Source organism: Chelonia mydas, chromosome 2 (assembly GCF_015237465.2).
Source record: "Chelonia mydas isolate rCheMyd1 chromosome 2, rCheMyd1.pri.v2, whole genome shotgun sequence".
Lineage (NCBI taxonomy): Eukaryota > Metazoa > Chordata > Testudines > Cheloniidae > Chelonia > Chelonia mydas.
The window spans coordinates 154,520,154-154,537,436 of NC_057850.1; the positions used below are offsets into that span (position 1 = coordinate 154,520,154).

The 17,283-nt window shown below is 39.5% G+C and overlaps 1 protein-coding gene across 4 annotated transcripts in view; it reads left to right on the forward strand.

Annotated features, from left to right (window-relative positions):
• PTPN3 (protein tyrosine phosphatase non-receptor type 3) overlaps positions 1-17,283 on the forward strand; it is a 274,154-nt gene that overhangs the window by 201,267 nt on the left and 55,604 nt on the right. For all 4 annotated transcript variants that reach the window (XM_043540415.1, XM_043540417.1, XM_043540416.1 and 1 more), the window contains 4 exons: positions 1,863-1,940; positions 2,952-3,008; positions 8,045-8,201; positions 9,191-9,354. In XM_043540415.1, coding sequence (XP_043396350.1) covers positions 1,863-1,940; positions 2,952-3,008; positions 8,045-8,201; positions 9,191-9,354 — 456 coding nt within the window. The remainder of the gene's footprint in view (positions 1-1,862; positions 1,941-2,951; positions 3,009-8,044; positions 8,202-9,190; positions 9,355-17,283) is intronic.

Here is a 17,283-nt window from a genome sequence, read left to right on the forward strand (position 1 = left end):
TTGTCTGCCCTTCACCCTAGTTCCCCATCTCTGGAGGAAGAAAAGCAAGTCAGAGCTGTTATACATGCCAATAGACAGCAGTGCCCCTCAGCATATACAGCAGGCAACAGCTGCCCATCACTCTCTGGCTCCCCTTGCCCCTCAATCTCTCTAACCCCTTTTCCCCATCCCCTCCAGAGAGAGCTGCTGCCCAGGGCCCCCCATCTCTCTCACTACTACCAACTCCAGTGCTGTGCTGACTATTCCCAAGCACCATACCTAGCCCTGAAGCCCCCTTATTGCTTCCCCTCCCCAGCCTCACAAGTCTTCCAGGGGTCTAACAACCTTCTACTCCCCTCCTGTTTTCTTGACTGCTACCCTCACCCTTCTCCCCCTCCATACTGCCGAACTAAACCACTTGTGGGAAGTGGGGTGGGGGAGAGGGGTATGGTAGAGTGAAAATGCCTAGGGTGTGGCAGGGAATGCAAGGGTGGAGGGTGGAATAGCTAAAATTGAGCCTCTTGATGGGGAGTGTGAAATGCTATTGGTGGAAGATTAAATTCAAATGCTTCAGGGCAGAGAGGGGGATAATAGCAATGAAATGTTGTGGATGGTGGATAAAATGACATTCCTTGGTGTGAAGGACTGAAATGTTGATGTGGGCAAGCGAGGAAGAGGAAAACAATCAAATGCTGGGATTTCCTATTCCCTCTTCTCCCCCCTCCCCTTTTTTTTTTGCCTTTCCCTAGTTCTAAACAGTTTTATGTAAATATACTGAAATTTATGCAAGTTACTCAGACAAATTTGCATGCCCTGTGCTTTTTACTGTGAGGATATTGGCAGTTCACTTAATATATTTTAACAGTTTCTAAAACTAGCACCCGGTGCTTGCTGTCCTTAAGGGTTTAAATACATAGCTGAATCAGTTGGATGGATATGTGCGTGTAGAGCTGGTCAAAAAATGGACTCCGTAATATCGACATTTTGAATTGAAACAAAAAGATGTAATTTCTTGAGGAATTCAGATACATAAAAATGTTTCATTTTGATGATGTTAAAACATTGTATTATAACACATAATATATAATATAATATGAAAGTCAAACGCAAATTAAATGAGACAAGAATGTTGAAATTAATCATTTAGATTTTTCCCATCAAAAAGTTTGTCATCAGCGTGTCTCTGCAAAAAGTTTTGATTTTAGCAAAACATTTCAATGACACTTAATTTTCTTATGGAAAATTGTTCAGTAAGATTTTTCAACCTGCTCTATGTGCAGCCATTACTTTCTAAGTTTTGTACTTTAGATTATAGTTTCGAAAAATCTCAGTATGCTCAGCATGCAATTTTCCAATGCCAGTAACTCAGTCTAATCGCAGTTAATTCTACTGTGGATCCATAAAGTGAACCACCCCTCAATTAAGATTATGTCAATGCCAATTTTTACACCTCAAACTTCAGACACTCTGGCTTGTGGGACTCTTCAAAAAGATTCCAAATATACTTTTTTATGGAAACATTTATTTTTTATAGTTCTTGAAATCAATAATGTCTAGCCTACTTTTGTCTGAACCTTAACAAAAAGTCCTCTTTGGCAAGGGATCAGGCATTGAGGAGGTGATCATTTCTAAAAATTGTGGGCAACAGGCTTGTGATCAAAACCATAATGCATCATTAATTGTGGTAGTCTCTTCCACTTCCAGTATAATAAACAGCAAAATACAAACAGTTTTTGTGTACTGTACAATCCTAGCTCCTCGTCATTTTTACCATGTTTACTTTTTCTAATATGAATTAATAGGAAATATTGTGTTCTTTTTGCCATTATTTTGTGTAAAGAAATAAAAAATATTAGAAGATTTTTTTTTTCAATGTGTTGCAGAATGAAGTAATTGATGGAGATTTGCTTTTGGTGCGAATCACTCCAGATGAAGATGGGAAATTTGGATTTAATCTGAAGGTAAAAAGGGAGCCTTAAAATCTCATGAACATGCAATATAGTTAAGTAACTAGTGTCTTAACTGAACAAATCAATATTGTTTTCCATTTTTTAATATCCATGTTTACATCAGAGGTAAGAGATTAAGGGATATGATGAGCCTTTGCTGTCCCACAAGGATTTTTTTTTTGAAGAGTTAAAAACTCTAGCCAAGATTTTTCAGAAATAGGTGTTTAAGATTAAGTTCCTAAATTGCATATATAGGCACCCAAATAATGGCCTCATTGGCTAAAGTAAGTATCCAACTGCTTCTGTTGTCTTTAGTAGAAGTTGCTGTATGTCCAACACATCTGAAAAGCAGATCATTTATTCAGGTGCCTACCAGTGGACTATGGAGCCTAACTTCAGGCGCTCATTTTTGGAGAACTAGGCCCTTCATGTTTTACAATCAACAAAACATGTTAATGGTGTGTGTGCACCCAGTGGTGAACCAGTTATTGCAAAGGTGACAACTAGTAAATGAAGGAATTGGAGAAGGAGGTGCAGCAGCAGCTTCCGTAATTTCTGATTAATGTCCATTTTAAGGCCCTGTTACACTGCCTGAATATATAAATATATATATAAAGTGGCTATAGTGAAAATGAAAACCAGGCTCCAGTTCTAGCATCTGATCTGATCTGTCACTTATTTGTGGGCATTGTTAGGTCACCTGTTTCACTCACTAGTCCTGGGGAAGATGTATTTTATGTCCATAAGTCTTCGGTGTCATATAAAATAAAAAAGGGATAAAAAACCAACAACACTTGGAGATTCATAGTTTGATCCTGCAAGATGCTGAGTTCTCTGGTCCCAGTTCAGCATAGCACTTAAGCATGAGTACTGAGCACCTTGCGAGGTCAAGCCCCTGACAGTGAAGTACAAAGCATAAATTTTATTTTCACATAGGAACAAAAAATAGACTATTTGTTGTATAATGTACTGCTTACATTCTAATGGTATCTTTATAGTCACTGTTTACTTAACATCTTTTAGGGTGGTGTTGATCAAAAAATGCCTCTGGTAGTGTCAAGAATAACTCCAGGATCATCTGTAAGTAAATCCTCATGTAGTTTTTCAGTGTATGGCTTTGTAGCAAAGCTAATTTTTTTCCAGTGTCTGTACACATGAAGTATATTGTAACACATAGCTGAAATGTCTTTTTTATGACTAGTACAATAGATACATCATCTAAATCAAATTTGGGAGGACAAATGTCATTTTATTTTAAGTTTTTATTTTGGGCACATGCTTCAAAGTATATTTTCCAAACTTCTATAACAATTGAGATAATACCAATTATAATTTGATATGAATTCTGTGTGGTTTCTGCTGCAGTCTGCATACTGCAGATGTTTCAAAAAGAAAGGTTTAATTGTAATTAGACCACAGTATAATACAAGAATTCTCTAACTTTTTTGTAGCACAGACAACATCACAATAGAGAAATTGACTTGTGTCCCACATCCTGCCCCAATCATGAATGTGTGGCCCACATTACCTATCTTTGTCATCATGTAACATCCGTGTGGCAGCTACAGCTTGCTGTTTTTCAGCTTTCATGAACAAATAGAATTACGCAAATTAATGAATTTGTAGTTGTCTCAAAGAAATGTATGAACTGAAAACAGAGGAGCCAGCCCCACCTGACCAGTTAGTGCTCTCCTGGCAGACCACCAAGCAAGTGAACAAGGGGCAGCAATGTTTGGGAACCTTTTATCCAATCCATTAGATTTGTTTTATGGGAAAGAGGTAACTTTACATGGCAACTAAAGGCAACAAGTTACATTTTCTGAAAGTACAATAGAACCTCAGAGTTATGAACACCTTGGGAATGGAGGTTGTTCATAACCCTGAAATATTCATTACTCTGAACAAAACATTATGGTGGTTCTTTCAAAAGTTTACAACTTTTGACTTAATACAGCTTTGAAACTTTACTATGCAGAAGAAAAAAACCTGCTTTTAACCATCTTAATTTAAATGAAAAAAGCACTAGAACAGTTTCCTTACCTTATCAAATCTTTTTTAAACTTTACCTTTATTTATTTAGTTATTTACATTTAACACACTACTGTACTGTATTTGCCCTTTTTTTTTTTTTTTTTGGTCTCTGCTGCCGCCTGATTGCATATTTCCAGTTCCAAATGAGGGGTGTGGTTGACCGGTCAGTTCATAACTCTGGTGTTTGTAACTCTGAGGTTCTACTGTACTTCAAGATTAATGTTGATCTTACCATTTTCCACAAAAAGTAAAGTGTATCAGTTCCTGATTGCTTAATAAGATGATGTAGCTGTCAGGCAAATGTTCACTTTTAATGTGGTGTGCAGAGCATTTGAAGGCTATTCTGACTACAAAACTAGAAATTCTTAATGTTATAATCTTTTCATCCTTTTTGCTACTTCATTAATTTGCTCTGGAATGACTCATTATTGGGACATTTCCCATCCAGGGAACTACATGGTATATTCCCGCATTATCTTTCCAGATTGTGAAAGTCACTTTTTTTCTCTTCCCGAAAGAGTTCTGGAATTATTTGAACAAACATATGCAACCAAATAAATCAGGTGTTTTCCCTTCTAAATCCGAAAGTAATTGAAAATATAATTTAAAGCAATCTATCTCCTAGTTAAGGAACACCTCCTAGTTAAGGAACATCTGGGAATACCTGTGGGTAGATTAACTTTTGTGGCTGTAGTGAAGGGAGATCCATCTAGCTACTTTGGGTGGAAGACAATGCAAGAATGAAGAAGTGGAACTATAGTTAAATGTAGGTGACATTTAAAAGTACTTCATGTTAAAAAGTCAATAGTTTAATGTCCTAACAGGATAATGAGGAAGCCATTACAATTATAATTGATTCAACCTCAGATTGAAAACAGTATGGGGAATTTTTGGGACCAAGAAAGAAGTGCTTCATATTATATCAAACTTTGGCATTCTTAAACTGGATGAAAAGCCATTAGCACCATTGTCTTGAAAAGTGTGATGTCTGAAAAAAAATGATATTGTACCTGCATTGAAAGGATTGATTCCTCTCCTCGATCCCCTTTTCTCTGTCTACATTGTGGATTCCTCGGTAAGTGGCTGACTAACAGCAAGCATTCTTGGTGACTGGCAGAGAAGAATGTCAACTTCCAGGCAAACTGTTAATCACTGTAAAATGTTTATGCCTCACAATCCACTCTCTGCTTTCTTGTTTGACTCACTTGATTAAATCTGGGCCTACACTAAAAAGTTAGATCAACCCAGCTACATCACTCAGGGGTGTGGAAAAATCTAACCCCTGAGCAACATCATTAAGCCAACCTAACCTCCAGGGTAGACAGTGCTAGGTTGCTGGAAGAATTCTTCTGTCCACATGGCTACCGCTTCTCAGGGATGTGGATTAACTTCAGTGATGGGAGAACCCCTCGAATCGTTGTAGAGAGTATCTACACTGAAGCACTACAGTAGCGCAGCTAAGCGCGGCAGACGTGCCACTGCACAGTTTCTAGTGAAGAAGTAGCCTTGCTGTAGAATAGAATCTCAAAGATACTAACACCAGAGTTACGGGCTTACTGGTCAACCAGACACCCTGTGGAACCAGAAGTCATCAGTCAAGCAGCAGCGCAGACCAAAAAAAAAAACAAATACTGTACTGCCTTGGGGCTTTAGCCCTGGGGCTCAAGGCTTCCACCACGGTGGGGTTGGGCCTGCAGCCGCATGTTTGGCGGGGGAGTTCAGGGCTTCTGACCCTTTGGAGCCCCGGGGGCCCAGGGCTTTAGGCCAGGGGGAGCACTGGAGCTCGGGTCTTAAGCCCCGCAGGGGGCATAAAGTCTCAGGGCTTCAGCCACAAGGGGTTGGGGCTATAGTCGTGAGGATTGAGGGTCAGGCCTCCAGGTGCGGGTGGGGAGCTCGGGACTCAGGGCTTTAGACTGGGGAGAGCGCTGGGGCTTGGAGCTTTAGCCCCATGGCTCCGCTCCCGGCTTCAGCCCCTCTGGGGCACTGGACTCGGAGCTTTCACTACGAGGAGAGCACCAGTTTCAGTCCCAGCACTCCTCCCCGTAGCTAACGCCCCAAGCCCTAACTGAAGCTGAGAGCAGAGCAGTGGGGAGCCCCAGCGTCCCCCCCACAGGGCTGAAGCCAGGAATGGAGCCGCGGAGCTGAATCCCCAAGCCGCAGCTCTCCCCCCAGGTCTAAAGCCCTTAGTCCCGGTGCTCCCATGGGACAGAAGGCCAGAGCCCTGGTGCCCCAAGGGTCAGAAACCCCGATCCTGTTGTGGCTGTCCTTTAAGATTTTTTCTTTGCCTTTTTGCATTTTTTCCCTTCTTCGTTCATCATTTTCAGTTCTCTCCATTACAACTATTTTCCCTTCTTTCTTTCCCTCTTTTTTTTTGTCTTTCTTAAAACACCCACACACCTCAGCACACTGCCTCTTCCCTTTTTACATGCTGGAACTGCAGCTTTTCCATTTTGCTTATGTTCTGTCTTCCATTTCACTATTTTCTTTCCCCCTTATCTGATTGTGTCTTTCACACTCCCACTTGTTAGTTTCAGTCTTCTTAGCATATGTGCAACATGCCTAAGGTGGTACGTGACCATGATGCATCACCAAATTTGGTCCGCTGGTTGTTCTCTTGTTTCTCTCCCCACCTACTCAGATCACCCTTTTCTTCCTGCAGATTTCCCCTTTTTGTCTTTCTCTCCCTCTTGGTTTTGCCAATCTCACCATTTCTTTTCATCATCTATTATTTCTGCCTGCAAATGCGATATGCCATTAGCCCATTTCTCTTCCTCAGTCAGTCAGCTGTTCCCCATTCAGCCTGAAACATGTAAACCAAGGCAGGGAGGAAAGTGCTAATCCGGACGACTTGTTCCCAGTCCTGTTTTTTGACAGCACAAACAACATTGGGTGAACAGACATTGATTAGCGAAGCTCTGCAACACCAACAGGTATAGGTGGGGGAGCAATTAAGATTAGGTTGAAAGGATGGGCAGATCTCTAGCATCTAGACTTCATTCTGATGCTTCTGGGTGCCTCCAGAACAGAATATCTGTTTTTGCCAGCAACAAGCAAACATGAGTGATTTTGTTCTGCTTCTAGCAGGCCTCTCCCAGAGAGATTTTGACTCCACAGGATCCTTGCTCAGACAGCCTTGCTTTGGCCTTAGATCTGCTGAGTCCTAAAGAGTACCGGTGAAGAACAGAGGAGAAATTCCAAAGCCCAATGCCGAGTCCAGTACAGGGAGGATTCTAGCAGATCTTCACACAATCAGGGAGTGTTCACAGCATGCATGGCACACCTAAATCCTGCCACCTTCTGTGGCTGCAGGGGCAGGAATAGGATTTGCCCCTAAGTGTGGCGCCTGTGGGTGTTGGAGATCAAAGGACTTGTCCACACCATCTTACTTTGAAAATTGCTGATGGGGAGGCAGGAATAAAGTTGTTAACTCCCTGGTAGAATTTGATCACTTCTCCCCTGTGGAACAAGAAGCTGCTTGTATGAATCTAACAAAAAATGCATAACTCATCAGTTGTGTTTATAGTTCAGTAAAACCAATGATGTGTAATACAGGAACAGCCCTCATATATGGTATTTAATATTAATCTTCAGTTTCCATGTATGATGATGGAGCAAAACTAACGTTATAAAGCATTTTTACTCAATACAAATTGAAACTTACTCATATTTTTTGCTATTTTAATCACTCTGCTCTCTTTTATGTGTGAGAGACATTTTTCAACATCTTTCTAAAAGTCCATATTTCTAAATATTTTCAAAATCTTGCTAAAAGTCCAGATTGTAAAGCTCGGATGCATCAAACATATCAAGTTATGGCTGCTTGGTAAATATAGGTGCCAAAGTATTAGAAACTTTTGCATCGCTGTTAATAGGCTGTGTGAACTGTTACTCTCATCTTCATTCTGAAGCCACTAGAACAATTTTAGATCTGAATCCTCTGACATAGCTTCTGATACCAAGGGCAAGACTTTGTCAGGAGAATAACTTTGTCTTTGCTGCACGATGAATTCAGTCTCCCTGAGATTAGAAATGTTCTACTGAAGGTGTTGGATAAACTGACATTTTTTTCTTTGGTTGTGAAACAGGCTGATACATGTATTCCAAAACTGAATGAAGGTGATCAGATAGTGTTAATCAATGGTCGAGACATCTCAGAGCATACTCATGACCAAGTGGTAATGTTTATAAAAGCCAGCAGAGAACTGCACACAAGAGAGCTTGCACTTCTGGTCAGGCGGAAAGGTAACTGCACTAAGGATTTTAAATGTAATTGAGACTGTCATGCCTTTAAATTGTGGCTTTTTCCCCTTGCAATTTACTTTAATATATTAATAATCAAGAGTTATTCTGTGAATGGGTCTGTACTGAAATAGAGTGGTAGCATTTGAGATCTTCTCTCTTCTTGATTACTAACACAAACGTTTGAGCCAATAGTCTTATATATTCAAGTGAGGAGCACTTCAACTCAGAATACTTTTTTTTGCATCATACAACTGCAGTTTTGTGAGGTTTTAGTCAAAGTGAAGAGTATTGACCCAAGTGGGTGAATATTCTGAGAAAACTAAACAATACTAATTTTAAATAAAAAATATGGCAGCAAGTTTCTGCTTAATTTTAATTTTTTCCAATGGTACAAATAAATAGTTTCTTGCACAAAAACATTCTGGTAAACATTTTAAAATAGAGTGCCATTTTCTAAAACTTCTATTCCAGATGTGGAAATAACACTAAATTCTCCACACCACAAACATACAGTGAAAAATGTAATTTACAACAAGGCTCATTTTGTCATTCTTGAAATGGGCATATTTATAAGTTTTGTTCTAAATTTTAATAGGTGAAATTCATGGGTTTCTTCCTGTGGTGGTGGTGGTGACCTGTTTGCCTCCTCAAAAATTGACACGATAGGGTTGCTGGTGTACCATTAGATTAAGCTTTTGAAATCTGGATGCCTAGTATCTTACCCATATTTAGGCACCTAAATCATTGGTCTTGTTTTTCAAAGGAGTTGAACACCTGCTACTCTTACGGATTTGTGCAGAACTGGGGTTGGTCACCATGTGTAAAACTATGGCCAAATTTATTTAGATGCCTCAGTTTGGGGTTAGTAGCCTAACTTGCAGCATCAAGGAGGATTGAAAATGTCCATTATACTCAAGTAAGTTTTAACATAAGTAAAGATTGCTACTGGACGCATATAAAAAGTCTATATTTGCCTATCTGTCTTTCAGTTGCTAAACCCTTGGTTGAGACCAAGTCAGAAGATGAAGCAGATTCCCAGAATTTTCTAGAATCCATCATTCGCACGTATTCAGAGTACGGTGACACACTAGAGGGGTCTATGGAACAACTGAAGAAAGGTCTGGAAAGCGGGGCAGTACTCATTCAATTTGAGGTAGGTAACATTAAATTCAGTTACCTGGTGGTTCTGACTGAGGAGTGACTTTAAGGCATTTGGACATTTATCGCTCCCATTCAACCCCATCTCAACAGGTTTAATACATCCCCCTCTCTCTCATGCTCACTCTTACACTCTCAACCATATTGGGGAACAGTGAGTTATTGGTCTTGCATGAAACACTATGTGTTGAAAAAAATCGGTGTTTAAGGTTTTTAGTTCAACCACCAGAGGCGCCTCCTACCCCCTCCCTTCATCTTAATTTTATGAATTCTCTTCATGCCAAAAATAAAGTTTTCTGACAGAAGTCATACCAGTGTGCACTTGATAGTTTCCGATGTCACACAATGAAAATGCAGGATTATCTTTTATGAATGCACGTAACAGTTTATCACTTTCTTTTCCCCTACTGTGCTTTGCTGTGCTTTACATGGAGTAACAAAAGGCGCTTACTCCGTCCTGGCCTTTATCTCCTACAAGTTTATATATTTCTGTGGCATGTGTTTCTGTGTTGTAGAGGGAGAATCTTCATATCTATCAGGAAGTGGTCGGGAACATAAAATATCTGAGTTCTCTTTCTGGCTCCCATACATACTGCTTGTGTGACCAGGGGCAAATCACTTAGTCATACTGTGAATCAGTTCCCCATGTGTAAAATGGAGATACTTCCATACCTCACAGAGCTGTTGCATGGAAAAATTCATGTATGTATGTGGTGTGCTCAGATATATTTGTAATGAGTGTCATAAAAACCCCACAAATAAAATAAATTTCAATATAGTTTATCAAATTAATTTCTTCACTACAGAAATTGCTGATTAAACCAGGGAATTAGAAATAAAATTAAAAACAGCCATACTGGCTCAGACCAGTGGTCCATCTAAGCCAGTACCTGTCTTCCAACAATGGCCGGTGTCAGATGTTTCAGAGGGAATGAACAGAACAAACAGATCAAATGATCCATCCTCGTGTTCTCCAGTCCCAGCATCTGGCAGTCTGAGGCTTGGGAACACCCAAAGCATGGGGTTGCATCTTGGCTAGTAGCCATTAATGGACCTATCCTCCATAAACTTATCTAATTATTTTTTTAACCCAGTTATACTTTTGGCCTTCACAACATCCCCTGGCAATGAGTCCCACAGGTGGACTGTGGGAAGAAGTACTTCCTTCTGTTTGTTTTAAATCTGCTGTCTATTAATTTCATTTGGTGATCCCTGGTTCTTGTGTTTATGTGAAGGGGTAAATAACACTTCCTTATTCACTTTCTCCACACCCTTCATGATTTTTCAGACCTCTATCCATAGCCCCTCTTAGTCTTCTCTTTTCTAAACTGCCCACTCCCAATCTTTTTAATCTCTCCTCCTATGGAAACTGTTCCATACCCCTCATCATTTTTGTTGCCTTTCTCTGTTCTTCAGTTGTTCTTCAATGCTTTTTTGTGGCAAGGTAATTCAGTGAACCAAACCTGGGTCTGTATGTCCCTCTTGCTCTCAGGGCCTCAAACTCTCATAGTGATTTATGATGTCCTCTTTTCCCCCCAATACGTGTGGGCCATTAATGTTAAATTCCCCAGATACAGAGTAGCCCACTCTACAGCCCAGAAGCTTGATGAGCAAAGGGATCTTTTTTTCCCTCTAACTGCTCAAATTTTGTTTCTTCCCTCCCTTGTCCCCATGCATAGCAAAAGATTTTATGGCAACGCATTCCTGCTGAGGTGTGGGTTTTGACCTGTTGCATAAAACACTTCATGATTTAGGTCCCTCTTCCTGAATTATGCTCTGGGATCTAAGATTTCATTTTTAAAAGCTATTTTTCTATCCCTTCTGGTTATGAAATTAACTTTACAAACATGAACAGATTGTAAATAATGCTGCAATGATTTTCTGAGTCTGCTCACTGTCTCAAACAGTAACTTCAAGAAATATGAACTGCCCCATGCATCTGAATATGTTGTTAATTGTGAAATCTGAGGCCTGGTCTACACTGGGGGGGGGAGGTGTCAATCTAAGTTACGCAACTTCAGCTATATGAATAACGAAGCTGAAGTTGACGTACTTAGATCAACTTACCGCGGTGTCTTCACTGTGGTAAGTCCATGGCCGACGCTCCCCTGTCGACTCTGCTTCCACTTCTCGCTCCTGTGGAGTACCGGAGTTGACAGGAGAGCGCTCGGCAGTCGATTTATTGCGTCTAGATTAGACGCGATAAATTGACACCCCCTCCTGCTGGATTGCTACCCGTCAATCCAGTGGGTAATGTAGACAAGCCCGAAAGGTGCAAGTTTAAATATCAAATTTAACTAGTTTGCTGTTGATCATTAACAGAATTAACCTGCTGGTGAGTTTATCTCACAGACTCAAATTGCTTTCCAGCCCCTACCCAGGTCCCAAAACCTCAAGCTTACCACCTGACAACTTTTATGTTCATTTGCTGATACAAAAAATATGCAGCACAGTGAGAACTTAAACTGTGGGGACAGCATAAAATAAGCTCAATTTAATATAAAAATGAATAAAATAGGGGCTACAGTGCTGATTGTATTCATTTTCATACTGAAATCAATCAACACCTCCATTTTTAAAAATGAATTGAACTCTTCCTAAACTCTCAATCAGCTGCACCAAAGTGATGAAGAAACCTGGAGACCTTGCCACAAAATTTAAGTGCAAATTACCTTGCCATTCAAGGGATTTTGTATATAATGTTTGCAGTTGTCCCAAAAGATTTCAAGTTTCTTACCATCCCTTCGTAGTATTTCTCTATCCCTTTTGGAGTTTCCAACTGCACTCAATGTAGCAGCCTCTGTAAATTTCATTAATAAGTTTATCCCCTTTTTTGAGATCACTGATGATCATGTTAAATAAAACAATAAAAAGGACTTTTTCCTTCTCTTATCCCAGTAGATACTTGCCCAACTCAGTCAACATTGTTCATCTTTACCCCTTTTCCAGTTTTTGACATTTTTCAGTCTATGCGTCCATTCATACAGCCAAGCTAATAAGACAGAGGTGAGCACACTATCTCTAAAGCTATGTTAACACTGCACTCTTCTTTCAGCAGTGTGTAGAGTATATATTCAGGGTAGCCCCATTAGCATGGGTGTAAGGAGCAGTGTAGACAATGAGGCACAGCTTACCTGGGTACAGACACGCCTAAAAGGTGTGGATGTGTACCCAAGTATGTACCCTATATGGCTCTCTACTCTCACCCAAGCTGTGCCATCCCAACTCTACTGCTATTTTTACTTTGTAGTGTCCCACTGCCTCTCAGCTGCTGGAGCCTTTTCCCACCACGGGGAAAGATTCTGTCAGCTCTCCACCTCTAGAGCCTTTCCCCACTGCAGGTAAGGAAGGACTCCAGCAGTGGGGAAAGTCTCCGCCAGCTCCCCACTGCCAGATTCTTCTTCCGCTGCCTCCCTCCTGTCAGAGCCTTTCACTGACATGTGTAGCTACAGTGTGGCTGCAGCTTGCTTTTTGTTTGGCGTGTAGCTACACATACCTAGTGTCCTGTGTGGATACAACATTTATTTCCATGGATATAAAACAGACACCAGGCTCACCAGCAGCTGTCCCTGGTCACACTAGTGTGTGCAAGTGGCTCACAAGCTCGCACACAGGAATCCCTTCTGCGCAGCGGCATGTGTCTCCTGTCTGGGAGCTTGCGAGCCACTTTCACATGCTACTGTGACCAGGGAGAGCTGCCGGTGATCCTGGTGCCCACCCAGTGGGCAGGGCTGGGGGCAGTACAGCCACACCAGAGGAGCTCCCCGGGCTGGGTACTGGCTCCTGTGAGCGGCAGCCTGACGTGCTGCTGCTTTTGTCACTGTGGTTTCTGGTAGAGCCCTGCAGCTCCGCAGATATCCCCATCGGCAGATATAAATGTTGTATCCGCACAGGGCTCTACACATATCTTACACTCCACTGAAAGGTGGTGTGTAGTGGAGACATAGCCCTAGTAAGTGGACTACCTCATTTGCACTAGCTGAATTTTATTATCTCTAGAGATAGAGAGCATTGCATTATTCCAAGAAAACAGTAATTGCCAGGATCAGTTTTCCATTTTTGAAAAACAGTCCCACATATGTTTACTTCAGATTTCTGGTAGTTCCCTGGTTCTCCAGGAATTTTTTGGAAATAGTCAGTGGTTCCTTAGCCAGTTCCTTAATTCTAGGATGCAAAGTAATTAGTTTATATCATAGACTTAGTCTATTAAAATTCAGTTTTAAAAGTGGTTTTGAATTATGGGCTCATAAAACACCTTTAAAATATAAAATTTCTTATGAGAAGCTCTATATGTTTCCCCAGAGTTGTGGGGAGGGGAGATGGAGAAGAAAAAATTTCTAAAACTGTCCTTTGATATGTTCAGTATGTGGTGGAACAAGGGGAATGTGGAGTTTGCAGTGGCAACCATTGCTAATAGGCTTTGGTTTCTTATAATAGCTAAGCAGATCTTCAAATGCGATGTGATAAAACAGAAAGCCATTCATTTACCTGCTGTGCTTAGAAATTCTCTCTGGTGAGTGGACTTTAACATAATACATTTTAAGCCGGGAAGGACTCTGAAAACTCTGAGCTGAGATCTTGACATTAATAATATCTTTGTCTTCCACTAAAAGCACAAATCGCTAATCAAACCAAAAGCTGAACCTAAATTTTAATTGATGCAAGTATTTAAAAAATGTACTAACTAGGTCTCTTCCCATGTGAGTTTTTCTCCTGCTTATGCTGTTCAAACTGAAAACGTATAGCAAACTGTGATACTGAGTATCAGGATTCAGTTAACCTTATAGAGGAACTAATTTTCAACACGTTCTCTTGGTAACCACAGATTTTTATGTAAAAAGATATTCTGTCAGCATCCTGTTGCTTTTACTCTGTTTGTGTATGGAATCTTATACTAAAGCCTATATTATTTTAAAATGGCAAGATACATTAAGCTCTTTGGAAGAATTAAAATTCCCCCAAATTCTTCAAGATTTATTAGGGATTAGATTCTTAAACCTTCTTTTATTTCCAAAAGGTAAAAGTAGAGTTGGGGGTGGGGGATGGAAATATATAAACATAATAATTTAAATATGTATTGTGTGTATATATACATCGTGCTTTGTAAACAGATCTTCATTTTAAGATAAGTTAATTCTGTTGATTTGAAGGAAATAAAGACTTACGCTTGAGCTGTTCACTTGTTCTGCCAAGTAATGACAGGGTGAAAATTTTAAGACCTTCAGGCCTGAAAGTTTGTGATCTGTTTTCTTTATAAATAATTCTCAGTATCTCTACAACACTGAAGAGAACATAAAGATGAAATAAGACTGTGGCCCCTGTAAAACAGAATAATATTTCAATACCCTTTACAGGAAGCGGTTTTTTTTAAGATCACAGTAAAAGATAGTAAGTGGGCTTGGCCTTAATAATACTGTAATAATACTTAATAGAACTGCGAAGGAAGATAAATTGATAATCATAAAAGGTATAAGCCAATTAAGTTATACATTTCTTAGGATCTTGAAAAATTGTTTCTCATATTATATTAGGGCTGTCAATTGCATGAGTTAACTGCGATTAACTCAAAAAAATTAATCACGATTAATCACAGTTTTAATCGCACTGTTAAACAATAGAATACCAATTGAAATGTATTAACTATTTTTGGATTTTTCTACATTTTCAAATATATTTAAATTACAACCACAGAATACAAAGCGTCCATTGCTCACGCTATATTATTTTTATTACAAATATTTGCACTGTAAAAATGATAAACAAAAGAAACAGTATTTTTCAGTTCACCTCATACAAGTGCTGTAGTGCAATATCTTTATCGTGAAAGTGCAACTTACAAATGTAGAATTTTTTTATTACATAACTGCACTCAAAAACAAAACAATGTAAACTTTAGAGCCTACAAATCCACTCAGTCCTACTTCTTGTTCAGCCAATCACTAAGACAAACACGTTTGTTTACATTTACGGGAGATAATGCTGCAGCTTCTATTTACAATGTCACCTAAAAGTGAGAACGGCCATTTGCATGGGACTTTTGTAGCCGGCATTGCAAGGTCTTTACATGCCAGATATGCTAAACATTCGTATGTCCCTTCATGCTTCAGCCACCATTCCAGAGGACATGCTTCCATGCTGATGACGCTCATTAAAAATAATGTGTTAATTAAATTTGTGACTGAACTCCTTGGGTGAGAATTGTATGTTTCCAGCTCTATTTTACCCGCATTCTGCAATGTATTTCATGTTATAGCAGTCTTGGATGATGACTCAGCACGTTGTTCATTTTAAGAACACTTTCACTGCAGATTTGACAAAACGCAAAGAAGGTACCAAAGTGAGATTTCTAAAGATAGCTGCAGCACCTGACCCAAGGTTTAAGAATCTGAAGTGCCTTCCAAAATATGAGAGGGATGAGGTGTGAAGCATGCTTTCAGAAGTCTTTAAAAAGCAACACTCCGATGCGGAAACTACAGAACCCGAAACAACAAAAAAGAAAATCAACCTTTTGCTGGTGGCATTTGACTCGGATAATGAAAATGAACATGCATCGGTCCGCAGTGCTTTGGATTGTTATCGAGCAGAACCCATAATCAGCATGGACACATGCCCTCTGGAATGGTGGTTGAAGCATAAATGGACATATGAATCTTTAACGTGTCTGGAATGTAAATATTGTGCGATGCTGGCTACAACAGTGCCATGCGAACACCTGTTCTTACTTTCAGGTGACATTGTGAACAAGAAGCGGGCAGCATTATCTTCTGCAAATGTAAACAAACTTGTTTGTCTGATCAATTGACTGAACAAGAAATAGGACTGAGTGAACTTATAAGCTCTAAAGTTTTACATTTTTTTATTTTTGAATGCAGGTTTTTTTGGTACATAATTTTACATGTGTAAGTTCAACTTTCATGATAAAGAGATCACACTACAGTACTTGTATGAGGTGAATTGAAAAATACTGTTTATTTTGTTTTTTACAGTGCAAATATTAGTAATAAAAAAATAACGTGAGCACTGTCCACTTTGTATTGTGTTGTAATTGAAATCAATATATTTGAAAATGTAGAAAACATCCAAACAATTTAAATAAATAATATTCTGTTATTGTTTAACAGTGCAATTAATCGTGCTTAATTTTTTAATCACTTGACAGCCCCTATATATATATATATAGTCACTTGACATATATATTTTGCAAAATGAAGCTCTTGTATGTCAAGACATACCAAAACTATAGTCACACTCACAGTCATAACATTTGGGGGGGTGGGGGAGAGTTAAAAATTTAATTACATAGTCACATAAAAATTTTCCCTGCAGTAGACTCTGTACCTTGGTCAATACATTCCCTTGCCTCATTGTCTGCACGTCATCCATATAGGCCCAGTGTGTTTTCATTTACACTATTATAAATTCATATTTATTCCAGATAGACTTCGTTCCAAAATAACACACACATCTGCAAGACCCCGTTTAATTCACTGTTCCTTGAGGCCTCTATCCAACAAAGTATTTAAGCATTTAAATGAGGGCTCTTTCGTTGCAATGTGCTTGTGTATTTCTAGTCATATGTGTTAATGATATACATGAATACAATGCCCCCAAGAGAGATAAAAAAGAGATTGTCAAGTTACACAGAGATTCTAAAAGTGCTTTGAGGATTCTGAGGGCATCTGGTGTGTGCATTAGTAAGACTATAAGACATGGTTACCAGAGGTTATGACCCCATACTCCTCAATATAGGTCTGAAGTAGGGTTGATTTGTTGTCATGGACACAATTAAAGAAGTCCATCCTTTCTTTTGCACCCAGCATTTCAGAATATTTTTCATTCTGTCTCCCTGAAATAACTTTGCTTGTTCTTGCATGTTGGTGGTTCAGCACCATTCTCTTGTCTCTTTACACATCTCTTTTTCACA